The sequence below is a fragment of the Humulus lupulus genome, chromosome 5 (genome assembly GCF_963169125.1).
Source record: "Humulus lupulus chromosome 5, drHumLupu1.1, whole genome shotgun sequence".
In the NCBI taxonomy this organism is placed as follows: domain Eukaryota; kingdom Viridiplantae; phylum Streptophyta; class Magnoliopsida; order Rosales; family Cannabaceae; genus Humulus; species Humulus lupulus.
The window spans coordinates 22112106-22133907 of NC_084797.1; the positions used below are offsets into that span (position 1 = coordinate 22112106).

Here is a 21802-nt window from a genome sequence, read left to right on the forward strand (position 1 = left end):
AACACCAAAAGGGAGCACCCATGTATTATATATATATTGTTTGATTAATTGTGTATATCTTACTCCAAATTTTGTTTGATTTTATATGTATATATAACCAATTTCATATTTTTTTCCAACAGTATACTTTTTTTCCTTCAGACCGTAGCTATTTCAAAGTTATATATTTATAATAATATTTATATTAATTAAGCTTATCATGCATAAATATAACATTTTTTGTAGCAATAATATAAATTTAACTTAACAGAAAAACTACAAAATTACAGTCTTAAAAGAAAAAGAAAAAAAGAAAATTGGAGCTGGTTTATATACAAAATAATTATTGCATAAAATTATAAATTGTTTTAAGTTTTATATGCATCAGTAGGAAAAACAAATGATACGATTAAAAAAATAGGAGTATATATCCGAAAATAAAGAGCAGCAGCAGCGACAAAGAGTAAAAACTAGGAGAGTGAGACAAGAATAAAACTTAGTATACACCCAGTATCAATTGTAACATTGTGCAACTTCTTATTTCATCCAATAGCATTAGGGAAAAACCAGCCGCACAGGTGCGGGCTTTTCGTGCGCCCGCACCACAGAAAATTTCTATATATATATACAGTAGTAACAATTTGGAAAAAGAACACAAAACGACAGACTTTTGACCGCCACGGATTCTCTGGTTTGTGCAACCTCCAAATGAACGTGTCTCTTTCGTATATACTATATAATAACTATTTACACAAGGTGAAGTATCCAACTTTGTTTGGAATTCTTTTTTTTATTTAATTAATTTATTTTTACTCATTGATCCGGATGCAGTTTGCTCAGAATTTAGTTATTGTCCATGCCAATCTTGATTTATATTATTAAACTACTTTATATACTTTCAATCTTAATTCTGTATAATATGTGTATATATAAGTATAAGAGAAAGAGATATTTTATTTGACTTCCCTCTCTCCCACGTCATGAGCAGCGGTTGAGGATTAAAACTTCAGTGACGAGTTGGGTTCTTCTTATTACTCCAGCAAAACAAGGAGTGGATTCTTCTTAGAACGGCCTGCCTGCTTTGACAGCTGAGTCTTCGTCGAACTACACTGTGGCTAAAGGTGATGGAGGAGACCACATGGACTATGTTTTGTGCTAAATCTGATTGCATAGGAGAGTCTTGTGGTTCATCATTCGAGTTTCTAAGTCATCCTTCGTCATGTACCAGCCACGCTTTGATTATCTTCTTCAATGTCGTTCTCTTGTTTATGCTCTTGATCACCATGGTTAAAAAGTCTTCCTCACCAAGACTTGATGGAGTCCCTTCTCGGTTTCAAGCCTTGTCAACTCTGCAGATAGTGTCAGCTGTCGTAAATGGTTGTCTAGGGTTGTCGTTTTTGTTCTTTGGCGTCTGGATATTAGAAGAGAAGCTGAGGCAAACCCATACTGCTCTGCCTTTGAATCTATGGTTTCAGGCTTTATTTCAATGCTTCACTTTGTTGCTTATTGGCTTAACAGTAAGTATCAAGGTGAAACAGCTGCCTAGAACACCAGTTCGACTGTTGACCATTCTTGCAACCTTGTTTGCTGGTTTTGCTTGTGTTCTGTCTTTGTTCGCCGCTGTTTTGAACAGACAAGTGACGATTAAGATAGCTTTGGATGTTTTATCTCTACCGGGAGCTGTTCTTTTACTCTTGTGTGCTTATAAGAGCTGTAAATATAAAGAGAATGATAATGATGTCATCGTTCAAAAAGGTCTTTATAGACCTTTGAATGGTGAGGCTAAGGGCAAATATGATGGTGAAAATCATGACTCAGTTACCCCATTTGCCAGAGCAGGCTGCTTCAGCAAGTTCTCGTTTTGGTGGCTAAACTCGTTGATGAAGAAGGGTAGGAAAGAAACTCTAAAGGAAGAAGATGTTCCAAAGCTGAGGGAAGCTGATAGAGCAGAAAATTGTTATCTAATGTTCTTGGAGCAATTAGAGAAACAGAAAAGGAAGGATGGTTTTTCTTCTCAACCATCATTATTGAAGATAATCATTTGTTGCCACTGGAGAGAGATTTTGATATCTGGGTTATTTGCTTTACTAAAAATATTGACTCTCTCTGCTGGTCCTTTACTTCTTAATGCATTCATTTTGGTTGCTGAAGGACATGAGAGCTTTAAGTACGAAGGTTATGTTTTGGCCATAACCCTTTTCTTTGCTAAGAATATTGAATCTGTTTCTCAAAGACAATGGTACTTTAGAAGCAGACTTATTGGTTTGAAAGTGAGGTCTTTGCTTACAGCAGCCGTTTACAAGAAGCAGCTGCAATTATCTAACTCTGCTAAGTTTGTTCATTCTAATGGTGAGATTATGAATTATGTCACTGTTGATGCCTATAGGATTGGAGAATTCCCATTTTGGTTCCATCAGACTTGGACAACTAGTCTCCAACTCTGTCTCGCCTTAGTAATTCTTTTCCGAGCAGTTGGATTGGCCACAATAGCAGCCTTGGTGGCTATCATTCTTACTGTGGCTTGCAATGCTCCAGTGGCTAAGTTACAACACCAGTTTCAGACGAAACTTATGATGGCTCAAGATGAAAGGCTGAAAGTTCTGACTGAGGCTCTTGTGAACATGAAGGTGTTGAAACTTTATGCTTGGGAAACTCACTTCAAGAATGTGGTTGAAAGTTTGAGGAAGGTGGAGTTGAAATGGCTATCTGCTGTGCAGTTGAGAAGAGCATATAATATATTTCTTTTTTGGTCATCTCCTATTTTGGTCTCTGCTGCAACATTTGGAGCATGCTATTTTCTCAAAGTTCCCTTGCACGCCAACAATGTGTTCACTTTTGTAGCAACTTTGCTCCTTGTTCAGGACCCCATTAGAGCCATACCTGATGTTATTGGTGTGGTGATTCAAGCAAAGGTTGCATTTGCTCGGATTGTAAAATTCCTCGAGGCGCCGGAGCTGCAGACTGCGAGAGTCAGACAAAAGCACAGCACAGGCAGTGTGAAATCAGCCATTGTGATTAAATCAGCTGATTTTTCATGGGAAGAGAATTTATCAAAGCCAACTCTGAGAAACATAGATTTAGAGGTTAGTCATGGTGAAAAGGTGGCTATATGTGGAGAGGTTGGGTCTGGGAAATCTACTCTTTTGGCAGCTATTCTTGGTGAAGTTACAAACACTAGAGGCGATGTAAGTTTTATGTCTTCAGCATTGAAACATATGCTTTTCGTTCTGATATATTTATATCCCATCTAGATTAATTACTTTAATCTACATCTCACTCATATTATCATCACCACTTTAATTGTTGGATTTACAGATTCAAGTTTATGGGAAGATTGCCTATGTTTCTCAAACAGCATGGATCCAAACAGGCACAATACAAGACAATATTTTATTTGGCTCTCTTATGGACAATCAAAGATACAGTGAAACACTTGAGAGATGTTCCCTAATCAAGGACCTGGAATTACTTCCTTATGGTGATCTGACTGAAATCGGGGAGAGGGGAGTAAATCTGAGTGGTGGCCAGAAACAAAGAATCCAACTTGCTCGCGCTCTTTATCAGAATGCTGATATATATCTCTTGGATGATCCATTCAGTGCCGTTGATGCACATACTGCTTCAAGCTTGTTTAATGTAATCATATGTACTTTCCATCAATCGCAGCCTCTTTATTATTTCTTTTTTTATTTTGCTTAAAGGTGAAAGAATCTTTATTTGTTTGCAGGAATATATCATGGAAGCTCTTTCAGACAAAATAGTCCTACTTGTGACTCACCAAGTTGATTTCCTTCCTGGATTTGATTCTGTACTGGTTAGTCTAATTCTAGCTCCAATAACATTACTGATAGCCATGTATAGTAATTGACATTAATTTCAGGTCATCTATATTGTTTTTTTTTTCTTTGACAGTTAATGTCTGATGGCGATATTTTACAATCAGCTCCTTACAATGAGTTATTGTCAACAAGCCAAGAGTTTCAAGACCTTGTAAATGCGCACAAAGAGACTGCTGGTTCTAAAAGGCTGGCACAAGTGACACCTTCTGAGAAGCATTTAACATCTGTGAAGGAGATTAAAAAGAGCTTCACAGAGAAGCAATACAAAGCATCTAATGGAGATCAGTTGATTAAGCTTGAAGAAAGAGAAACAGGTGACACAGGATTCAAGCCTTACAAGCAATATCTGAATCAAAACAAAGGATACATCTATTTCTCCCTCGGCTGCGTTGCGCATTTTGTATTTGTGATTAGTCTGATCTTGCAGAACTCTTGGTTGGCTGCTAATGTTGATAATCCAAGAATCAGCACATTGAAGTTAATTGTAGTGTACTTGATCATTGGAATTTCCTCAACAATTGTTATGCTTTTAAGATCAGTTACTGTAGTTTATATGGGGATTGAATCATCAAAATCTCTTTTTTCGCAACTGCTAAATTCCCTTTTTCGATCACCAATGTCCTTTTACGACTCCACACCTTTGGGAAGGATACTTAGTCGGGTATGCATCTGAAACAGTAGATAAGTTTGCATATCTAGAACTTTTTTCATGAGACTAATACTTCTATGATCTTTTGCTTCTATATAGGTTTCAGCTGACTTGAGTATAGTCGATTTGGATGTCCCATTTAACTTATTCATTGCTGTTGGGGCCACCATGAATGCAGTTGCTAATCTTGGAGTACTAGCTGTTATCACATGGCAAGTCTTGTTTGTCTCGTTACCAACAGTTTATCTGACTTATCGATTACAAGTAATAAATATTTAAGCATTCTTTTTTTTGAAAAGAAAACTCATCTTTCATATCTGAATAGTCACATGTATTTTAATCCGACGTCTTAAATAGAGCATTCAACATGTTATGCTGATTTTAACAAGAAAATTACTCTTAATGAACAGAGCTACTACTTTTCCACTGCTAAAGAGTTAATGCGCATCAATGGTACAACCAAGTCCTTGGTAGCAAACCATATTGCTGAGTCTGTAGCAGGAGCTACTACAATTAGGGCCTTTGAAGAGGAAGAACGCTTCTTTTCGAAGAACTTGCAACTTGTTGACATAAATGCTAGCCCTTTTTTCCACAGTTTTGCAGCAAATGAATGGTTAATTCAACGGTTGGAAACACTCAGTGCTACAGTTCTTGCTTCTGCAGCATTATGCATGGTCCTTCTTCCCCCTGATACTTTTAGCTCAGGTTAGTAGTACTCATCAACTTTTCTTTTTCCACCCCCTTTCACTATCATTTGGTATTTTAAATGTTACAAATAAGTGTTCTTGTGTTACTGCAGGGTTTATTGGGATGGCACTCTCTTATGGCCTCTCACTGAACAATTCTCTTGTATTTTCTATTCAAAACCAATGCACTACCGCAAATTTCATCATTTCAGTGGAAAGGCTAAACCAGTACATGTACATACCTAGTGAAGCACCTGAAGTGATTGAACAAAATCGGCCCCCAGCCAATTGGCCCCATGTTGGTAAAGTAAAGATACATGATTTGCAGGTAAAAAAAACATTTCTTTCGTTTAATATGAAAACTGTTCTCTTTCATACCTTGTGGAACTTATATTAGTATGGTGATAATAATAATATACTGATGTCAAAAAATAGATCAGATATAGGGCCAACTCCCCACTTGTTCTTCGTGGGCATCAGTTGCACATTTGAAGGAGGGCACAAGATTGGTATAGTTGGTAGAACCGGCAGTGGAAAAACCACTTTAATTGGTGCATTATTTCGCCTAGTAGAGCCTACCAGAGGGAATATTATAGTTGATGGTATTGACATCTCAACAATTGGACTTCATGATTTGAGGTCACGCTTTGGTGTAATACCTCAAGATCCTACTCTATTTAATGGGACTGTCAGATACAATTTGGACCCCTTATCTCAACATTCTGACGGCGAAATATGGGAGGTAATTAAAGTTTGTGGGTTTTGTCTTTAAGAAGTTTTCTTGGCTATATTTTTAGGTGTTAATAATACTATGTTTTTGAATTTCAAGGTTCTTGGAAAGTGTCAGCTTAGAGAAACTGTTCAAGAGAAAGAAGATGGTTTGGACTCTTTAGGTAATGACAATGTATTCTTATGTAAGTTAGCAATAAAAGATGATATGTTGTTGTTGTGATTACCAGTAATGAGTGTTGTTGTTGTTATGTTGTTCAGTTATGGATGATGGCTCAAATTGGAGTATGGGACAGAGACAACTGTTCTGTTTGGGGAGAGCATTGCTGAGGAGAAGTAGGGTATTGGTGCTTGATGAAGCAACTGCTTCAATAGACAATGCAACTGATATGATTCTACAGAAAACAATCAGAACTGAGTTTGTAGATTGTACTGTGATCACAGTTGCTCATAGGATACCAACTGTGATGGATTGCACCATGGTTCTTGCCATGAGTGATGGTAACTTTTCATTGCTTTCTTCATTGATATTAAATTAATAAGAAAAGAAAGAGAACCCTTTATCTGATGAAAGTAAACCATTCATTTTCAGGGAAAATAGTGGAGTATGATGAGCCAATGAATTTGATGAAGAAAGAAGGGTCACTTTTTGGCAAGCTGGTGAAGGAATATTGGTCCCATATGCAGTCTGCTGAGTCACATTGATAATAACATCAACTTCTTCTGTAGTATGATCTTTATAATGAGACTACACGTCTGAGGCCTTGAAACTACATGATCTTTTTTGAATGATTGGAAGGAAGAGCTTGTGACATGACTAGTGGGACTAGGAGCTTCTTCACAGATCACTAAATCTCTTAATGATATTAGGGTACTGTGGGAAATTAATCCAATTGTTCAGGATATCTCACTCTTGATTACTAGAGTCCTTGGTTGTCATTTTCCTTTTGTGTCCAGAAAGTTTAATTTCCGCTCATTATTTAGCAAAATGGGCTCTGGCAGTTCATATTTCGGGGGAAATAGACTGCAGTTCAATCCCTGATTGCTTGAAAATCTACTTAATTTATGTAATGACAAAGTGGTTTATTTAAGTAATGAATCCACGTAGACTAGTGGGACTGGGGATTCTAGTGGGGAGGAGAATCTTTAGTTGATTGTTTTAAGGAATAAATCATTTGTATTTTAATGAGAGTTAATTAATGATCCGAAAATAATTTAATATTTAATTATAATTTTTTTGAGAAGGAATTATAATTATTATTTAGTATAAATAAAATTATACAATCAACTCAATTTTAACAAATTAAGAACACAATCAAATATCACCCACTGGTATGTAGCTGTTGGTTCCACCTTTTCTCAATATTGGCATGAGGAGAATGTTAAAGAATAAGAATATGATTGTTTGAAAATTATAGAACTCTTATTTTGTTGTGAATGAGAATCATTTTAAGAGCAATTATTTTCTCTATCCTTTTAAATACCTCATCAAAATACTATTTTATCTATTTTTCCTCTAACTTTTACATTACACTATACATCAGCTTCTCTATTTTTTTCTCTATATCATTTAAATATTTTTTTATTCATTTAATTTTTTTCTTTTCATTATCAATAGTATCTTTATATCTTTTAATATTTATGATATTTATCGCTATATAATATCAAAATATAATTATACTTTATTTTAGATTATTCCAAAATAAATAAAATACAAATTAATACAAAATTTAAAAATAATTCTCAATATAATAATTATAACAAAATATAAAATAATAATATGTATATAAGTTTTAAAAAAATTACTAAAACCATATAATATTATTCATAATATCAAACATATATATAGAAAAGTTAGAAAAAAAATAATAAAATATTTATAAAGGAGTGAATAGTTGTTTCTACATATAAATAATGAATAGTGTATTAAGTTAAAAAAAAATTATAGTATCTCATTTGATGGAGAACTATTTTATCACATTTGAGCTATAATTTTAAAATATAACTATTTTAAAGGAGCTGTTGGGAGTGCTCTAAGAACAAGATCGCTACATTTGATTGAAAATTGGAATCTTGTTCATTATTGTAACAAATTAATTTATAAATTTAAATAAAAAATAATCAAATAATTATTATTAAAATAGAAAAATTCAAATTACCGCACTTGAAATGGCTAACCCTGAATCATTTGCGGCCCTAGGGAAAATAAAATCCATGGGTACAATTTTAATAAGTAGATTTTAATGTTTTTGTGTATTATTTAATATTTTATACTATATCCCAACTTAACTTTCATCACAATTTTGGGTACTAGACTTTAGGGGACCCAAGGCACTACCTAGCCTAGTACGCCTTAGGCTAGGGTTAGCCTGCCTTGAATGGGCACTAAGAGTTGGTGGATGATGTACAAGATTTTACTAATTTATTTGAAAATAATTTCTTGTTTTCAAAATTAAAAATAAAATATTTTATATTGACAATGTGTTGAATATTTTTGTATAGCATATACTATTGAAAATTCTTTCACACATATATATTATATATAGGTACAAATAATGTGCAATGCAAGTTGCTTAGTATTATTTAGAAAATTTATTAATTATTTTTATTATGTTTTTATAATTACCATATACTTTTTTAACAAATAAGTAATATTATATATATAAAAGAATGATATAATAGTCATTTATGTGGTTGTGCTGAATACTCTAATAGCCATGCTATTTTTTGGTGTTCTCATGTTCGTAAGATTTGGAGATTGTTGCATTTTGACCTTCTTAAAAATGTGCTATTTGAAGTCCCTTTTCATCATGTACTTCTAAAACCCTCAGCAGCTCTCACAATATGAGTTTGAGTTATTTGTTTTTTCAGCCTGGTGTATTTGGGGGGAAAGGACTTATGGACAACCTCCTCAAACATTATACTTAGTTGTTTCACGGATCAAGGCATTATTTCATGAGTATTCTCAGGTTTGGTTCTATTTTTTATTATTATTATTATTATTTAAGATTGATTATTGTCTTCTGCTTAATCTGTGTTCCATGTATGAGGTATATTAGTCCTCATAGGGTAGTTCTTACATTAGTATTTTCATGTCTTATTTTCTGGTGATAAATATTTAGGCTTGGATTGCAAAAGTTACATCGGCTTCATCTCAATGTACTTCCACTAGTAGTTGGGTGTGTCCACCTATGGGCCAACATAAACTAAATGTTGATGCTTCTATTGATGAGGGGTCCAAATCTATTGGGATTGAGACTATTCTTCGAAATGCCTCTTGGAGATATTATTGCTTGTCTATCCAAACTACTAAGGGGTCGTTTGGTATGAGGACTACTGAAAAAGTTGAAGAGAGTAATCTGATAGTCTGGAAACTTGCGTCACTGTGTTTGGTTGTACATTGGAATCTAATCTATGATTCTTGGAATATCAATTTCTGTGTTTGGTTGTGCATAGGAATCTATCAAGTTTTCATATTTTCATAAAATTAATAATATAATTTTAAATAGCAAATGACATTTTAAAAATTTACCAAAATTTCCCTTAGATTATAATTTATAAAAAATTTTACTCATGAAATATTTTTTAATAGAATTAAAATATATCGTTATTAAATACTAGAATCTAGTATAATTTTTAAAAATACAAAAAATATCCTTATTTTTTTAAATAATATTTCATTTGTTAGTTTAAACTAAATTAATGGTATAACAGCTTTACATATCAATTTATTTAAATAAACAAACATTATTTATCATTTTATAGTTTGATATATGTATATTCGTTTTTATTTTATAAGCTTCAAAAACAAAATAAGTAATCAACTAAAAAAATCATTGGCTTAAGATTTCTTTGTCAAAGCGTATTAGCTAATCTATTAGGTTAGTTAGCTAAGTGCTACTTAGTTATAACTACTTTGCGTAGTCAGTAGGATTAGTTACAATTCTGTTATTTGTCTAGCTTTAACTTTCCTCTTCCTGGGCTCTATAAGCTCTTAGCTTCTTATGAATACTTTGATAATCAATACAGAAGAATAATTTTCTTTACAATTCTTTGCTTTTCAATATATTCATCACATGGTATATGTAACGACCCAAAATCCCTAATGTGGCTTAGAGCCTGGATTAGGGGGCCAGGAGGGCCATAATTGATTTATCATGCCATTAAATGATTATATGCATGGTTATGTGATTTATATTATTATATGATGATAAATGCATGCATGTGGGTCCACTTTTCATTATAAGGGTATTTTGGTAATTTAGCCCATGGAGGGCATATTTGTAAATTTTCATGCATGTTTATGATTTATGACATTATTATGTGGATATGTTCGAGCTATTCGGCATGAGACGATATTAGAATGCAAGTTAGCGGTTTGGTCATAACGGAGTTATTTGCCGGGCTCGGGGTGAGTCTCGGGGTAATTTGATGATTAGTACATTACCGGAAATTAAAGGGTAATGGGGTTTGATTTAATTAACTATTTGAGAATATTGGGAATAATGAGAATTGGAGGACGTTAATTATGATTAATGGGATTAGAGGAGAAATGACACTTTTGTCCTTGGTGGCTGTTAAGGAAATAAGTTAGGCTTGGGGGCATTTTGGTCATTTGAACTTAGGATATATTTGAATTAGGATGGTTGTAGAAGAATTAGACGGCAAAACATAGCCTTCCTTCCTCTCCCACGATCATCTCTCCTTCTCTCTTTTCCTTTGAATTTTTTGAAGCTAAGATTGAGGGTTCAAGCTAGGAGATCAAAGCTTAAGGTTCTAGGCTAGTGTTTAGCCATTGAAAGGGGTTTAATTCTGAGTTGAAGATAAGGTTTCAACCATTATTTTTTGGTTTTTGCTATGTTTTGAGTTATTTTTTGAGCTTAAAGTTTCGATTATAGAAGTGGCTATTTGAGGTGGTTTTAAATGATTTAAAGCTTGGGTTTTGTTGGTTGAATGATGGATGAATTGTGGTAATACTTGGGTGTGATTTCTGGGTTGATTGGTGAAGGTTTTTGGCTAGTTTTAATGGAGAAAATGGCAGGGGTGCTGTGTTCGTGGGGTCAAGTCACAACTTGGCCCAGGCAAGTCGTGACCCCCCCTTGGTACCCAGCCAGAGTGCTCTCTGACTTGGGGGCATGCCGCGACTCACTAGGCCAAGTCGCAACCCGCCCCTTCCTTTTGTGCCAGGGAGGAGTTTTCAAGGGCTTAGGCTCGAGGGTTCAATTCCTAAGGCTCGGGATCGAATCTACTAACTGTTTTAGTACAATTCGAGGTCCCGAGAGCGAGGTTTAGACCATGAACCTTTTATGATTTATTTTATTAATGGAATTCCATATTTAGTTATGACTAGGCGACCACTAAGGGATCAAAGGAGTGATCGTTCTCAAAGGTCGTTCTTTTATTATTTCTCCCTCGAACCAAAGGTAAAAATATTGCACCCAGTATGTGACATGCATGGTTATTGATGAGGCATGTTGAGTGCTCTATATGTGGACATTGATTGCATATCAAATGCTTAGCAGTCTTGCTTATCTGTGAATGGAACTGACTTATTAGTTAGAAATGACAATGGTGTCGGTATTGATTGTGAAGCTGTGACTTATTAGTCAAGTTCGGCAGTAGTACTAAGCACTGGTCGTATGGAATTGACCTATAAGTCAAGAATGGTATTAGCTTGTTTAACGCAAGCCGAAAAGATTAGATCTAATCGACATAAGCATTATCAACATAAGCATGAAATGCTTGACCGACCTTAAGTTCGATGAAAACAAAAGTGCTTGTCTAATCTAAAGGCTAGTTACTTAGAGCCAGAGCTAAAAGGCTCAGGTGACTGTAACGTCACATGGCTTAAGGTGTGGAGCCTAAGTTCGTGACTTATTAGTTACTTATTTGATTCAAGTTTGTGACTTATTAGTTACTTATATGGTTTAAGTTCGTGACTTATTAGTTACTTATCTAATTCAAGTTCATGACTCCATAGTCACTTATCTGGTTAGGGTGTGGAACCCAAGTGCGTGACTCATTAGTCACTTATCTGATTAGGGTACAAGCCCCAGCATGATTACCAGAATCATTGTTAATGTTCACTTATCTGATCTGCAAGCCCTAGTATGATTATCATAATCATTTATTGATATTGTATACATGTAGTAATAAGTTTTCTTGCTGAGCCTTGGCTCACGGGTGCTATGTGGTGCAGGTAAAGGGAAAGAAAAGCTCACCCAGCCTTGAGTGAAGAGCTTAGGTGGTGATATGTACATATGCGGCCGCTTGACCACCACGGCCAAGGTGTTTCTTAGAGGAACTAGGGGTTAACCCTATTTTTGTCGCTTAGGTCGGTGGGTTGTAATTTTTACACTGCAATGACCATTTTGGATTGTAAATAACTTGTAAACGTTTTTATGGGCCCATGTACAGTGTTATGTTTTAAATAAAATATATCCATTCCTTTTGAATTGATATTTTTCACCTTAGCCTATTAATAATACTTAGATGCCCGTTTATAACAAAATGACTCGGTTAGCGAGTTAAGCATTGTTTAAAGTCCACAATAACGATCTTGGAGTAACCAGGGCGTTGCAGTATCAGAGTTTCTTGCTCTACAACACTAGTCTTCATTCTACTTCATTTTTCTCGATTCTCCATGGCAGCTTCAGCTACGACCACTGCTCCTCCCGCCGCTTCAGCTTCCAGCTCCAAGGCGGTAATCTTGTTCAAACACGCTCTGTCCATTAAGCTTGAAGATTTCAATTACCTATCTTGGAAACATCAAGTTCTTGCCACAATCAGAGGACATTGTCTCTCAAAGTTTTTCGATCTTGATTCCACTCCTCCAAAATACTTCAACAATACCCAAGATCAAGAACATCGTCAAATTTTGTCCTCCTATGCCGATTGGGAAGCCCAAGATCAATTGATTCTATCCTGGCTTCTCTCCCCATGAGTGACCACATTTTGTTTGGAATGGTGGGCAATGATACCGCTACACAACTCTGGGCATCTCTTCAAGAATTCTATATTGCCCAAACCCGCACAAAGATAAGTCAATTGAAAACTCAGTTAAGAAATACAAGAAAAAATTATTTATCCAGTAATACCTTCTCAATAAAAAATATCATTGATTTAATGAATTCCATTGGTCACAAAATTCCTCCCTCTAACCATATTGAGGCAATCTTTAATGGTCTGGGTAAGGAATTTGAAGTTTCCATCACATCTCTCAATACTCACACTGATGAATACTCTATTGCTGAAGTTGAAGCACTTCTTATGTCTCAAGAAGCTAGAAATGACAAGAGCTCAAAAAAAAATTAGACATAACAGTGGGAGAGGAAAATCTGGCTGCTCACAACTTTGGGAATCGTCAATTTGGATACTCAAGAGGAGGTTTCAATAATTTTTGAGGGGATTTCATTGGTGGTTTTCAGCAATCTTTCACTGGGCCTCCTCTATTCAGTAGTGCCATTGATACTGATTCAAGAATGATTTCAGCAACTTGAGGTGTTGCCCGTGGATCTGGTGCTCATGCTGGTCACTGGACCAATTCTTCTTGGCAAAGAAAACCTGTTTGTCAACTCTGTCAAAAGCCTGGTAATGTTGTTCTTCAATGTTTTTACAAATTTGACAAATACTTTTATGGTCCAACTAATTTTGCTGGTTCTTCAGGAAATCTCTCTTCAATGCAGGCTATGGTTGCCACTCAAGATTTAGTTGCAGACCCCAATTGGTATCCTACTTAGGTGCCACATATCACCTTACCCTTGATGCCAACAATGTCATGAACAACTGTGAATTCCAGGGTCAATATCAAATATTAGTTGGTAATGGTTTAGGTTTGGATATTAAACATGTTGGATACTCTACCTTTATATCTCCTTATCAATCACAATCTTTAGTCTTACATAATCTCTTACATGTCCCTGCCATTACAAAGAATATCTTAAGTTTATCTCAATTTGCACAAGACAATAATGTTTTCTTTGAGTTTAATGCCAAATTTTGTTTTGTGAAGGATCAAGTCTCCAAGAAGACTCTTCTTAATAGAAAGCTTGACCGTGGCCTTTATGTTCCTGATCCCACTCAAATCAATCTGCAACCTTCCTCCTTATGTTTCAGCTCAGTTCCCACTGAAGCACCTCCCTCAAATCTGAAGCCTAACAGCTTGACGGCCTTTCTTTCCCTCTATTAGGCCATAATTAAACTCAAATTGTTAAATCAATTTTGAATAAATGTAAAGTCCAATCCAATAATAAAAGTGTATTTGATTTCTCTTGCTTCCTTGGCAAAGCTCATAAGCTTCCCTTTCCAAATTCATATAAAACTTGTAATTCTCCTTTGGAACTTAATCGCTCTGATTTATGGGGACTTGCCCCAAATACATCTTCATATGGCTACTCTTACTATATTAGTTTTGTAGATGCTTATAGCAGATACACATTGTAATATCCGTGTTGTGAAAAATAATATTTGGTTTTAAATACGCAAGTGCATGTGATCACTCAAGTAATACATTGATAAGTAGATCGTCTCCACAGGGATTGCAAAATAGAAAAATAGGCAAAATAATTACTAAACAACTTAAAAGTACTAACAATCGAACGAGTTGTTTATAAGCTAACGAAATATTAAAAGAGATAAAAATACTGAACTAAACAAGGAAATTTTGAAAGAAATATATGGATTGTAAAATGGACTTGAATTATTGATTCCCCCTATGTTGATTATCCTGAACAGATTGTTGCAGCAATATTTTAGCAAAACTCCTAGGTTAATAAGAATTCACTAAACACTCATAAAATTTTCCCAAATTGTATAACATTAATTCTTTTACCTAATTAAACATATTCCTATGCTAAATCAGATATAAGAATGCAAATTCAAGGTTCAATTCTTAAAATTTACACAAGGCAAATAACACATCCATATGTTACTTACTAACATAATCTAACCTAGATTATGACTTGTGTCATCCAAGTTCTTCCCATTACATTTAATCTTTCCAGCATCAAACATAATTAAATACCTTGCCATTTCTGGCCAAACAACAACAAGAGATTAATAATAAGCACACTTGAATGAACAAGAGAGATTTCAATAAAATAAGGTGCAAGAAATTACTACACTATAACATAGGGTTCATCAACAATTCAAGCCACACAAAAATTAGTTCATGGCCGAGTTAAGAAACATTAATCCACATTCAATACAGCCCATAAATATTCAGAGCAGAAATCAACTAGGAAATATAAAATGAAGTTTAGAAATAGAAGAAAGAACAAATCCAAATGATGCTTGAGCTTCTCTTTTTCGTCCTCCTTCTTTTTTGGCTGATTTCTGGGTTTTCCTTCTTTCTTTCTTGCTGTTTTCTTTTCCAAAAATGGCTGAGCTCCCTCAATGTGCGACTAACCCTCTCTAAGTACATCTAGGTTTCCCAATTTGGCCATGTAAGTACAATATTGCCCCTCCTTTTTGTATATACGTGGGTCTCCTATTTTCTTTTGACATTTACTTCCAACTTTTTACTCATGTTTTCTGTACTTGCCACCTCAACAACTATTCTAGCTCACTCATTGAATTTCTAAGTGCGCCTAGGTGTCCAAAAGCAGCCTGCTCAAAATGCTTCAGCAAAATCTGCTTTACTGCTACAAACCTGATAATTCAGCAATCAAAATTCAACTTAGATAGTTTCACATGTTAGATCATTCTTTGTACAAGTATCTATCCATGAAACTATTGTCTTCAACCCATCAGCTATTAAAAACTAAAAGAATAACTAAACTTAACTAAGATCAATAAAACACAAAAGTTAGCTACAAAAGCTAATAATAAACTAACATCACCCACAATTTTTTTCACAATTATAAGTTCAAAAGCACATGAAATAACTCTTTATTCAAGAGTTATCACACCCCCAAACTTATGACACTAAAAATAAGGCACAAATAACAAAAAGACATAAAGGGCACAAACTAAACAACAAAAGAACAAGGAAACAACAAAAACAAGACACAACAACAGTGGAAAAACTTTGCTTTGCCAATGGTAAAAAGGGGAAAGCTCTCAGGAAATTTTATTTTGAATTAGAGAAGCTGAATTTCAATCTTTCACAAGATTTAAACCAAATTCTTCAAATATTAATGTTGCTGCCAAAATATGAATCAAGTGTTTTACCCTTTAGTGCATGCATAGCTTTTCCTAAACATTTTCAATCACCAAAATCAACCTAGATCTTGGTCTAAAGCTTAAATAATGTCTCTATAAGTTACTTAGTGATTTCCTCTCCACTATTGTAGACAAACACAACACCAAAGATCAATAGGACTTTATCAAGCCTGTAATGATAGGCTAGGGTGAAGGTAGGATAAGAGAGATAAATTTTTGGCTCAAATCACCCTAAGCACCTCCATCTTTCTAGGACCTAAATACATAAATGCACACATTAATTTTCCCAAAGAAAACCCTACAACACAACATAAATCTTGCCACTAACCTTTATTACTAACATACAAAGACAAAAACTAAAACAACTTTTATTTTATTTGGAGAGTTACACCCCCAAACTTATTTACAAACATACATACTTTTTGCTTTCTTTTTCTTTTCTGATTTTTTTAAGGTGCTTTTATGCAAAGGAGTGCACTCTTTAAAAAAAAATTTGGATTTTTTATTTTTTTAGAATAAAGATAAACAACTAGATGGCAACAAATAGATGACAAGAGAACAAGAAAAATGAGAACATACTCTCCCCCCAAACTTAAAATCAACATTGTCCCTAATGGTGAAAACAAGCAAAAGAAGAAAAGGAAAACGCTCACCCAATTTTCTCTCTCACACACAACTCCTCTCAACCCCCTAAAATGCAACAACAAATCAATCCTATCAAGATCAAGGTGCTAAAGGGTTGTGGTGAAAAGAGGTGATTATATATATGTAAAGCTAGGCTAATGAGTGGCTAAGAAAGAAAAGTGACACTTAAGCTCAATGGGGTGACTAAGGATAAAAATTCACAAAAGGTAGGCTGCAAAGGCTCAAACGGTCCAAGGATGGCCTAAATCATTTCATCGGGGTGGTGTTGTCTAGGATTTCTTCTCAAGGAAACTCACTAAGTAATTCTAGAAACTTAAGCTCTCACAAGAAACTGGCTCTTTCTAGGGTCTAAAAAATGTTTAATAAAGCTATGCACACACTAAAAAGAGAAACACTTTAAACAATCAATTGCTAGCAACATTCACACCCAAAGAATTTAGTTTCAAACTTAAGAAAGAAAGACATTCAACTTCAACTTAGATTGATTATATTTTTGAAGTTTTTCAAAGTCGTCAATGAGCCCCCTAGTTAAACACTAACAAAAACAAAGATTATCCTCAAAAGATCAACTAATCAACAGGACATGGACACAATATCCATCAAGACAAAACAAACAAAGACTAAACAATAAACTACAAATAGTAAACCGCAGGATAATCTAAAACAGAAATTAAATGCAAAATTAGAAATACAGAACAAAAGGTGGGTTAAAGAGGCTCCCCATGCCTATTCCTCGGAATTGGCATCCAAAGGAACAGGGTCATCATGAACGGCTGGAGCGGTCCAAGCCTCCAAAATAGAGCTGGGGAAAGCAGGAAATGTAGCAGTAGGTTTGGTGAAGTTTCGCTAAAGAGACTTGATTAATGCTGCATCCCGCTATTTGGCTACTTCTAGTAGGCGTGCTACTGAGTTTCAAGGGACACCATCCTCCAAAGAAGTTCCCGCTGTTGAACAAGAAGTTCATCGAGTGTGGGCGCAAGGGGGGGAGTGGGTGGAGTTGCTGTGGATGGCCCAGCTACAGATACAGGCTCGCAACTCTGAATAGTGATGATGAAGTCAATGTCTCGGCACTCAAAGAGCACATTCTTAGTGGACGCAAAAGGCACCCTAGCTCGAAGGCACAACTGTACGATGAGCGATGGAAAGAATAACTTGCCATTTTTCTTCTTGGCACAACTAAAAATCTGCCTTGTGATCAACTTGCCCACATCGATACTTAAATCAGCCAGCATACAATATAACAAAAGTACCCACTCTTTGGATACCGTAGTGTCATGTGTGGTAAGAAGCAGACGTCACTTGAGGAAATGCAACCACACTCCAGCTTTAGGTAAAATAGAGGTGTGCAATAAAGTGTGCACACCATCGAAAGAAACACGCCATTGAGCGCCGAGAGATGCGACAAGCTGCAGTGCTGTAATGCCCCGAATTCTCCGATATGGTTTAATGGCGGGATTAGTCGGCCGGGAGGGCCATACTTGTTTAATTATGCCATTAAATGATATTATGCATGTATATGTGAATTATATTATTATATTATGATATGATGTTATATGCATGCATGTGGATCCACATTTGAATAATTATGCTATTTTGATAATTTGGCCCATTGAGGGTGAATATGTGTATTTGGGTGCATAACTTGATATGTGAATGAGATTCCATTATTATGGAGATATATTTGAGCTATTCGGCATGAGACGGTCATATATAATGGATTAGCGGTTTTGTCATAACGGGGTCAATTTTGGGGTAATAGGAATGTTTATTTGATGATAAATTGGGAATATTTGAGATCAGGAGGAAATTTAAGAGGTTTTGACTATTATGTCCCCGGGGGTATTTTCGGGACCCCGAGCATTAGGTTTTATTTGAGGTTACTTAAGCTTGAAGTAGCTGTCAGATAAAGCGTGTGATTAGAAAACCTCTCGTTCTTTCTTTCGATAGTTCGTTTTACCGTTTGAGCATTTTCGAAGATATCACGAGTTTTAGGAGTCGAAATCAAGCGAGGATCAAGGTATAGCGATCCTAGGAAAGATTATAAGCTTCTTAACCGAAGGATTTGACGGAAAAAAACCCAATCAAAGGTAATCTAAGTTTAAAGTTTTGAGTTTTCTGAGTTTCTAAGCTTTGAATTGGACTTTGTGAATTGTTGAGTTTTTGGTTGGTTTGAACCTTGGGTTTTGAGGGTTTTGGAGTTTTAGGAAGCTTGGGAACTTTGTTTTGATGATTGGGGATGGTTAGGTATGATTTTGGAAGTTTGGAGAAGTTGAAAACACGTTTGGGAATGGCCCAGGGTTGGGGGCCGCGACCCTGTTCTTGGGCGCCGCGACCCTGGCTCGATGAGGAAGAAGAGTGGGTTCTGTCTTGGCTGGGCGCCACGGCCCTTGGTGTTGGGCACCGCGGCGCTTGCTTCAGGAATTTTTGGGGGCCGCAGCCCTTGCCCTGTTTTCACCCCGTTTGCTCGTTTTGACCCCGGGAATTTAGCTATAGGCCTCGGGAGTGTTCCTACTACTTGGATTAGTTGAGATTGATCTTTCGGAGGCTAGATTTTGGTGTGGAAACCTATGTTGGTAATTATTATTAATGATGTCCCGTGTTTGGTTATGATTAGGTGACCGCTAAAGGACTAAAGGTTGATCGTTCTCAAGGCTCGTTCTTTTAATCTTTCTAGCTCGAATCTGAGGTAAGAAAACTGCACCCTGTGTATATATGACATGCGTGATTATTATTAAGGCATGTTGATTGATAAATGTGGACATGGTTTGCCTATTAAATGCTATCGAATGTTGAATACTTGTATATGTACTGACTAGTCAGGGACATTGACCTAAAGAGTCAAAAATGGCATAGCGTCATGAACGCTGAGCCAAATGAAGATTAGATCTAATTGATATCAGCGTTGAATGGCTCTAAGGCATTAACGCTGGACCGACCCTAAGGTCGATGAACTTATAAGCGCTTGTCTGGTCTAAGACCAGTTATTCAGAGCCAGGGCATATGGCCCCGGTGACTGTTTGTCACATGGCTAGGGAACGTTGTTCCAGGGTTATGACTTTAAGTCATTAGGAGGGTTATGTTGGTGACCAGTCACCATACACCTATCCTGATCAATTTTATGAAAGGTTCTCTTATCAGTTAAGCCCGAGTGACCCTAACGTCACATGGCTAGAGGGGGTTGTACCCACTTTTGTGACTGTTGCGACTGTCACCTATTTGTTTGGACTGATGATCCTAAATGATTATTACGATCATTGTTGATATTATATCATGCCTTATTGTGTTTTCTTGCTGGGCCTTGGCTCATGGGTGCTATGTGGTGCAGATAAAGGGAAAGAAAAGCTCACCCAGCCTTGAGTGGAAAGCTTAGGTGGTGATGTGTACATATGCGGTCGCTTGACCACCACGGCCAAGGCGTTCTCAGAGGAACTAGGGGGTTTACCCTTTTTTTTTTGCCGCTTAGGTCGGCGGGGTTGTAAATTTGAAACAGTAATGGCCATTTTGTACTAAGAACAACTTGTAAATGTTTTGATTAGCTCTGCAGAGATGTTTGTAATGAAAGATATCCATTCCTTTTTTATTAGTTTTCTACCTTAACCTGTTAATTATACTTTGAACACGTTTTTAACCAAAGGACTCGGGTAGCGGGTCAAATTTCCGGTTCACCGTAACTGTTCTGGGGTAACCAGGGCGTTACAAGTGCCTTATTAAAATTGTCTAGTGTAGGGGCCACTACCATATCATTATAGACAGCGCACTCAAAACTGTCCAACCCAAATACTGAGTTAATAGCCTCACTAGAAAATGAAACAACCTTGCCTCGAACAATCACTTCAGAATTTGCAGAGGATGCCATGTTAGCGTAAAACTCAAGCACCAATGGAATGATAGCATGCTTTGGTTTTTTACAGGAAGTTTCCCAATTGTGTTGCTCAATAACGTCACTGATGAAGGCTAGCACCTCAACTATGGTAGGCAAAAATCCTTTTTCGGGGAGCAACTTATTTGTCTTAATGGACTCATATTTTGCTCTGGCTTGAGCAGAAACAAATTTCTTAGCGGAACCTGAAAGGACCAGATTTTTCTTGGTGCTTGGGGTCAGTACAACAGTAGGTTTTGGATGGGGTGTAGCTTTGGTGGTAACGGAGGTCTTTTGTGTCTTGGGTGGAGGTGCGGCTGATGCGGGCTTTGCTGGCCTTTTGGATTTTTGTATGGTAGGTGTTGTCTTAGTTGCTGGTTTGGTAGTGATGGTGGTAAGGTCATTGACAGTGGCTGGGGAAGGCAATGGTAGTGGGGTAGTGTTTGGGACAAAGGGAATCTGTTTGGCTGGTGGTGGTACAGAGCTTGGGTCAGTGGATTTCTTTTTGGCTGGTGGTGGGGAAGAGCTTGGGACCTTGGTACTCTTCTTGGTTGGTGGTGGGGTAGATGATGGTTTGGATTTCCTTCTTTGTGCTCTTGTTTTGGTGGCCATGGTGGCAAAAAGGAACTAAATAGATCACAAAGCCGCAACACAACAACTGAACTAGGCACCCACACACCAAATATAACTGCTTAGCAATTGACAGCACCAGAGCAAAAAAACAGTATAACAACACCTGAACAACACTGTCAACAAAAGTTCCAATAGTTGGCCCCAAAATCAAATACTAGCAGAGAACCCAACAATATTCACAGCAGAGACACCATTGACAAGTAGAGAGGCAAAATAAAATGAAGCATTACTCAGGAGTAATCTCAGAGAACAGATTGTATGGGCCTGTGTAAAATTTTCAAAATCCCAGTGTAACTCCCAGTGTAGGAAAATTTTGAACTGAGTCGAGGCTTGGTTTGGTTTATACTCAGTGCTGCCTAATGCTCGGTCTGGCTCGGATGTGCCTGAGCACCGAGTGGGTTTAGGCACAGAAGCTTGTGGACAGGGCTAGGTGCCTGGAGAACACGCGCCTTTGCGTAGTGCATGAATGGAGTTGTGGTGTTTGGGCTCGGTTTGGTCGATGCTCAATGCTGGCTTGAGGTGCCTAGGCTCGGTGATGTTTGTGCTCGGTGCTGGCTAGGAGATGTTGGGATGCCAACTTGGGTTAGGCAAAGTAGCTTGTGGACGAGGATAGGGACCTGGT

General features: G+C 36.5%; 1 protein-coding gene and 1 pseudogene across 1 annotated transcript; one reads left to right on the forward strand and one right to left on the reverse strand.

Annotated features, from left to right (window-relative positions):
- The first annotated feature begins 796 nt into the window (after positions 1-796).
- On the forward strand, positions 797-7126 carry LOC133834617 (ABC transporter C family member 10-like; annotated as a pseudogene).
- An 8366-nt stretch (positions 7127-15492) lies between these two features.
- LOC133778947 (pectinesterase inhibitor 10-like) lies at positions 15493-21159 on the reverse strand. Its single transcript, XM_062218958.1, has 2 exons — positions 20425-21159; positions 15493-15531 (listed from the first exon to the last, which is right to left on the reverse strand). The coding sequence occupies exons 1-2, from the start codon at positions 21157-21159 to the stop codon at positions 15493-15495; spliced, it is 774 nt and encodes a 257-aa protein (XP_062074942.1).
- Between the last annotated feature and the right edge of the window lie 643 nt (positions 21160-21802).

Excerpts from the sequence above, each read along its gene's own strand:
- LOC133778947 (XM_062218958.1), bottom strand. The coding sequence starts at position 21,159 with ATGGCCACCAAAACAAGAGCACAAAGAAGGAAATCCAAACCATCATCT. Across the intron at positions 15,532-20,424 it reads GCGCTGTCTATAATGATATG|GTTTGTAGCAGTAAAGCAGA; the intron begins GTAGTGGCCCCT and ends CTGAATTATCAG.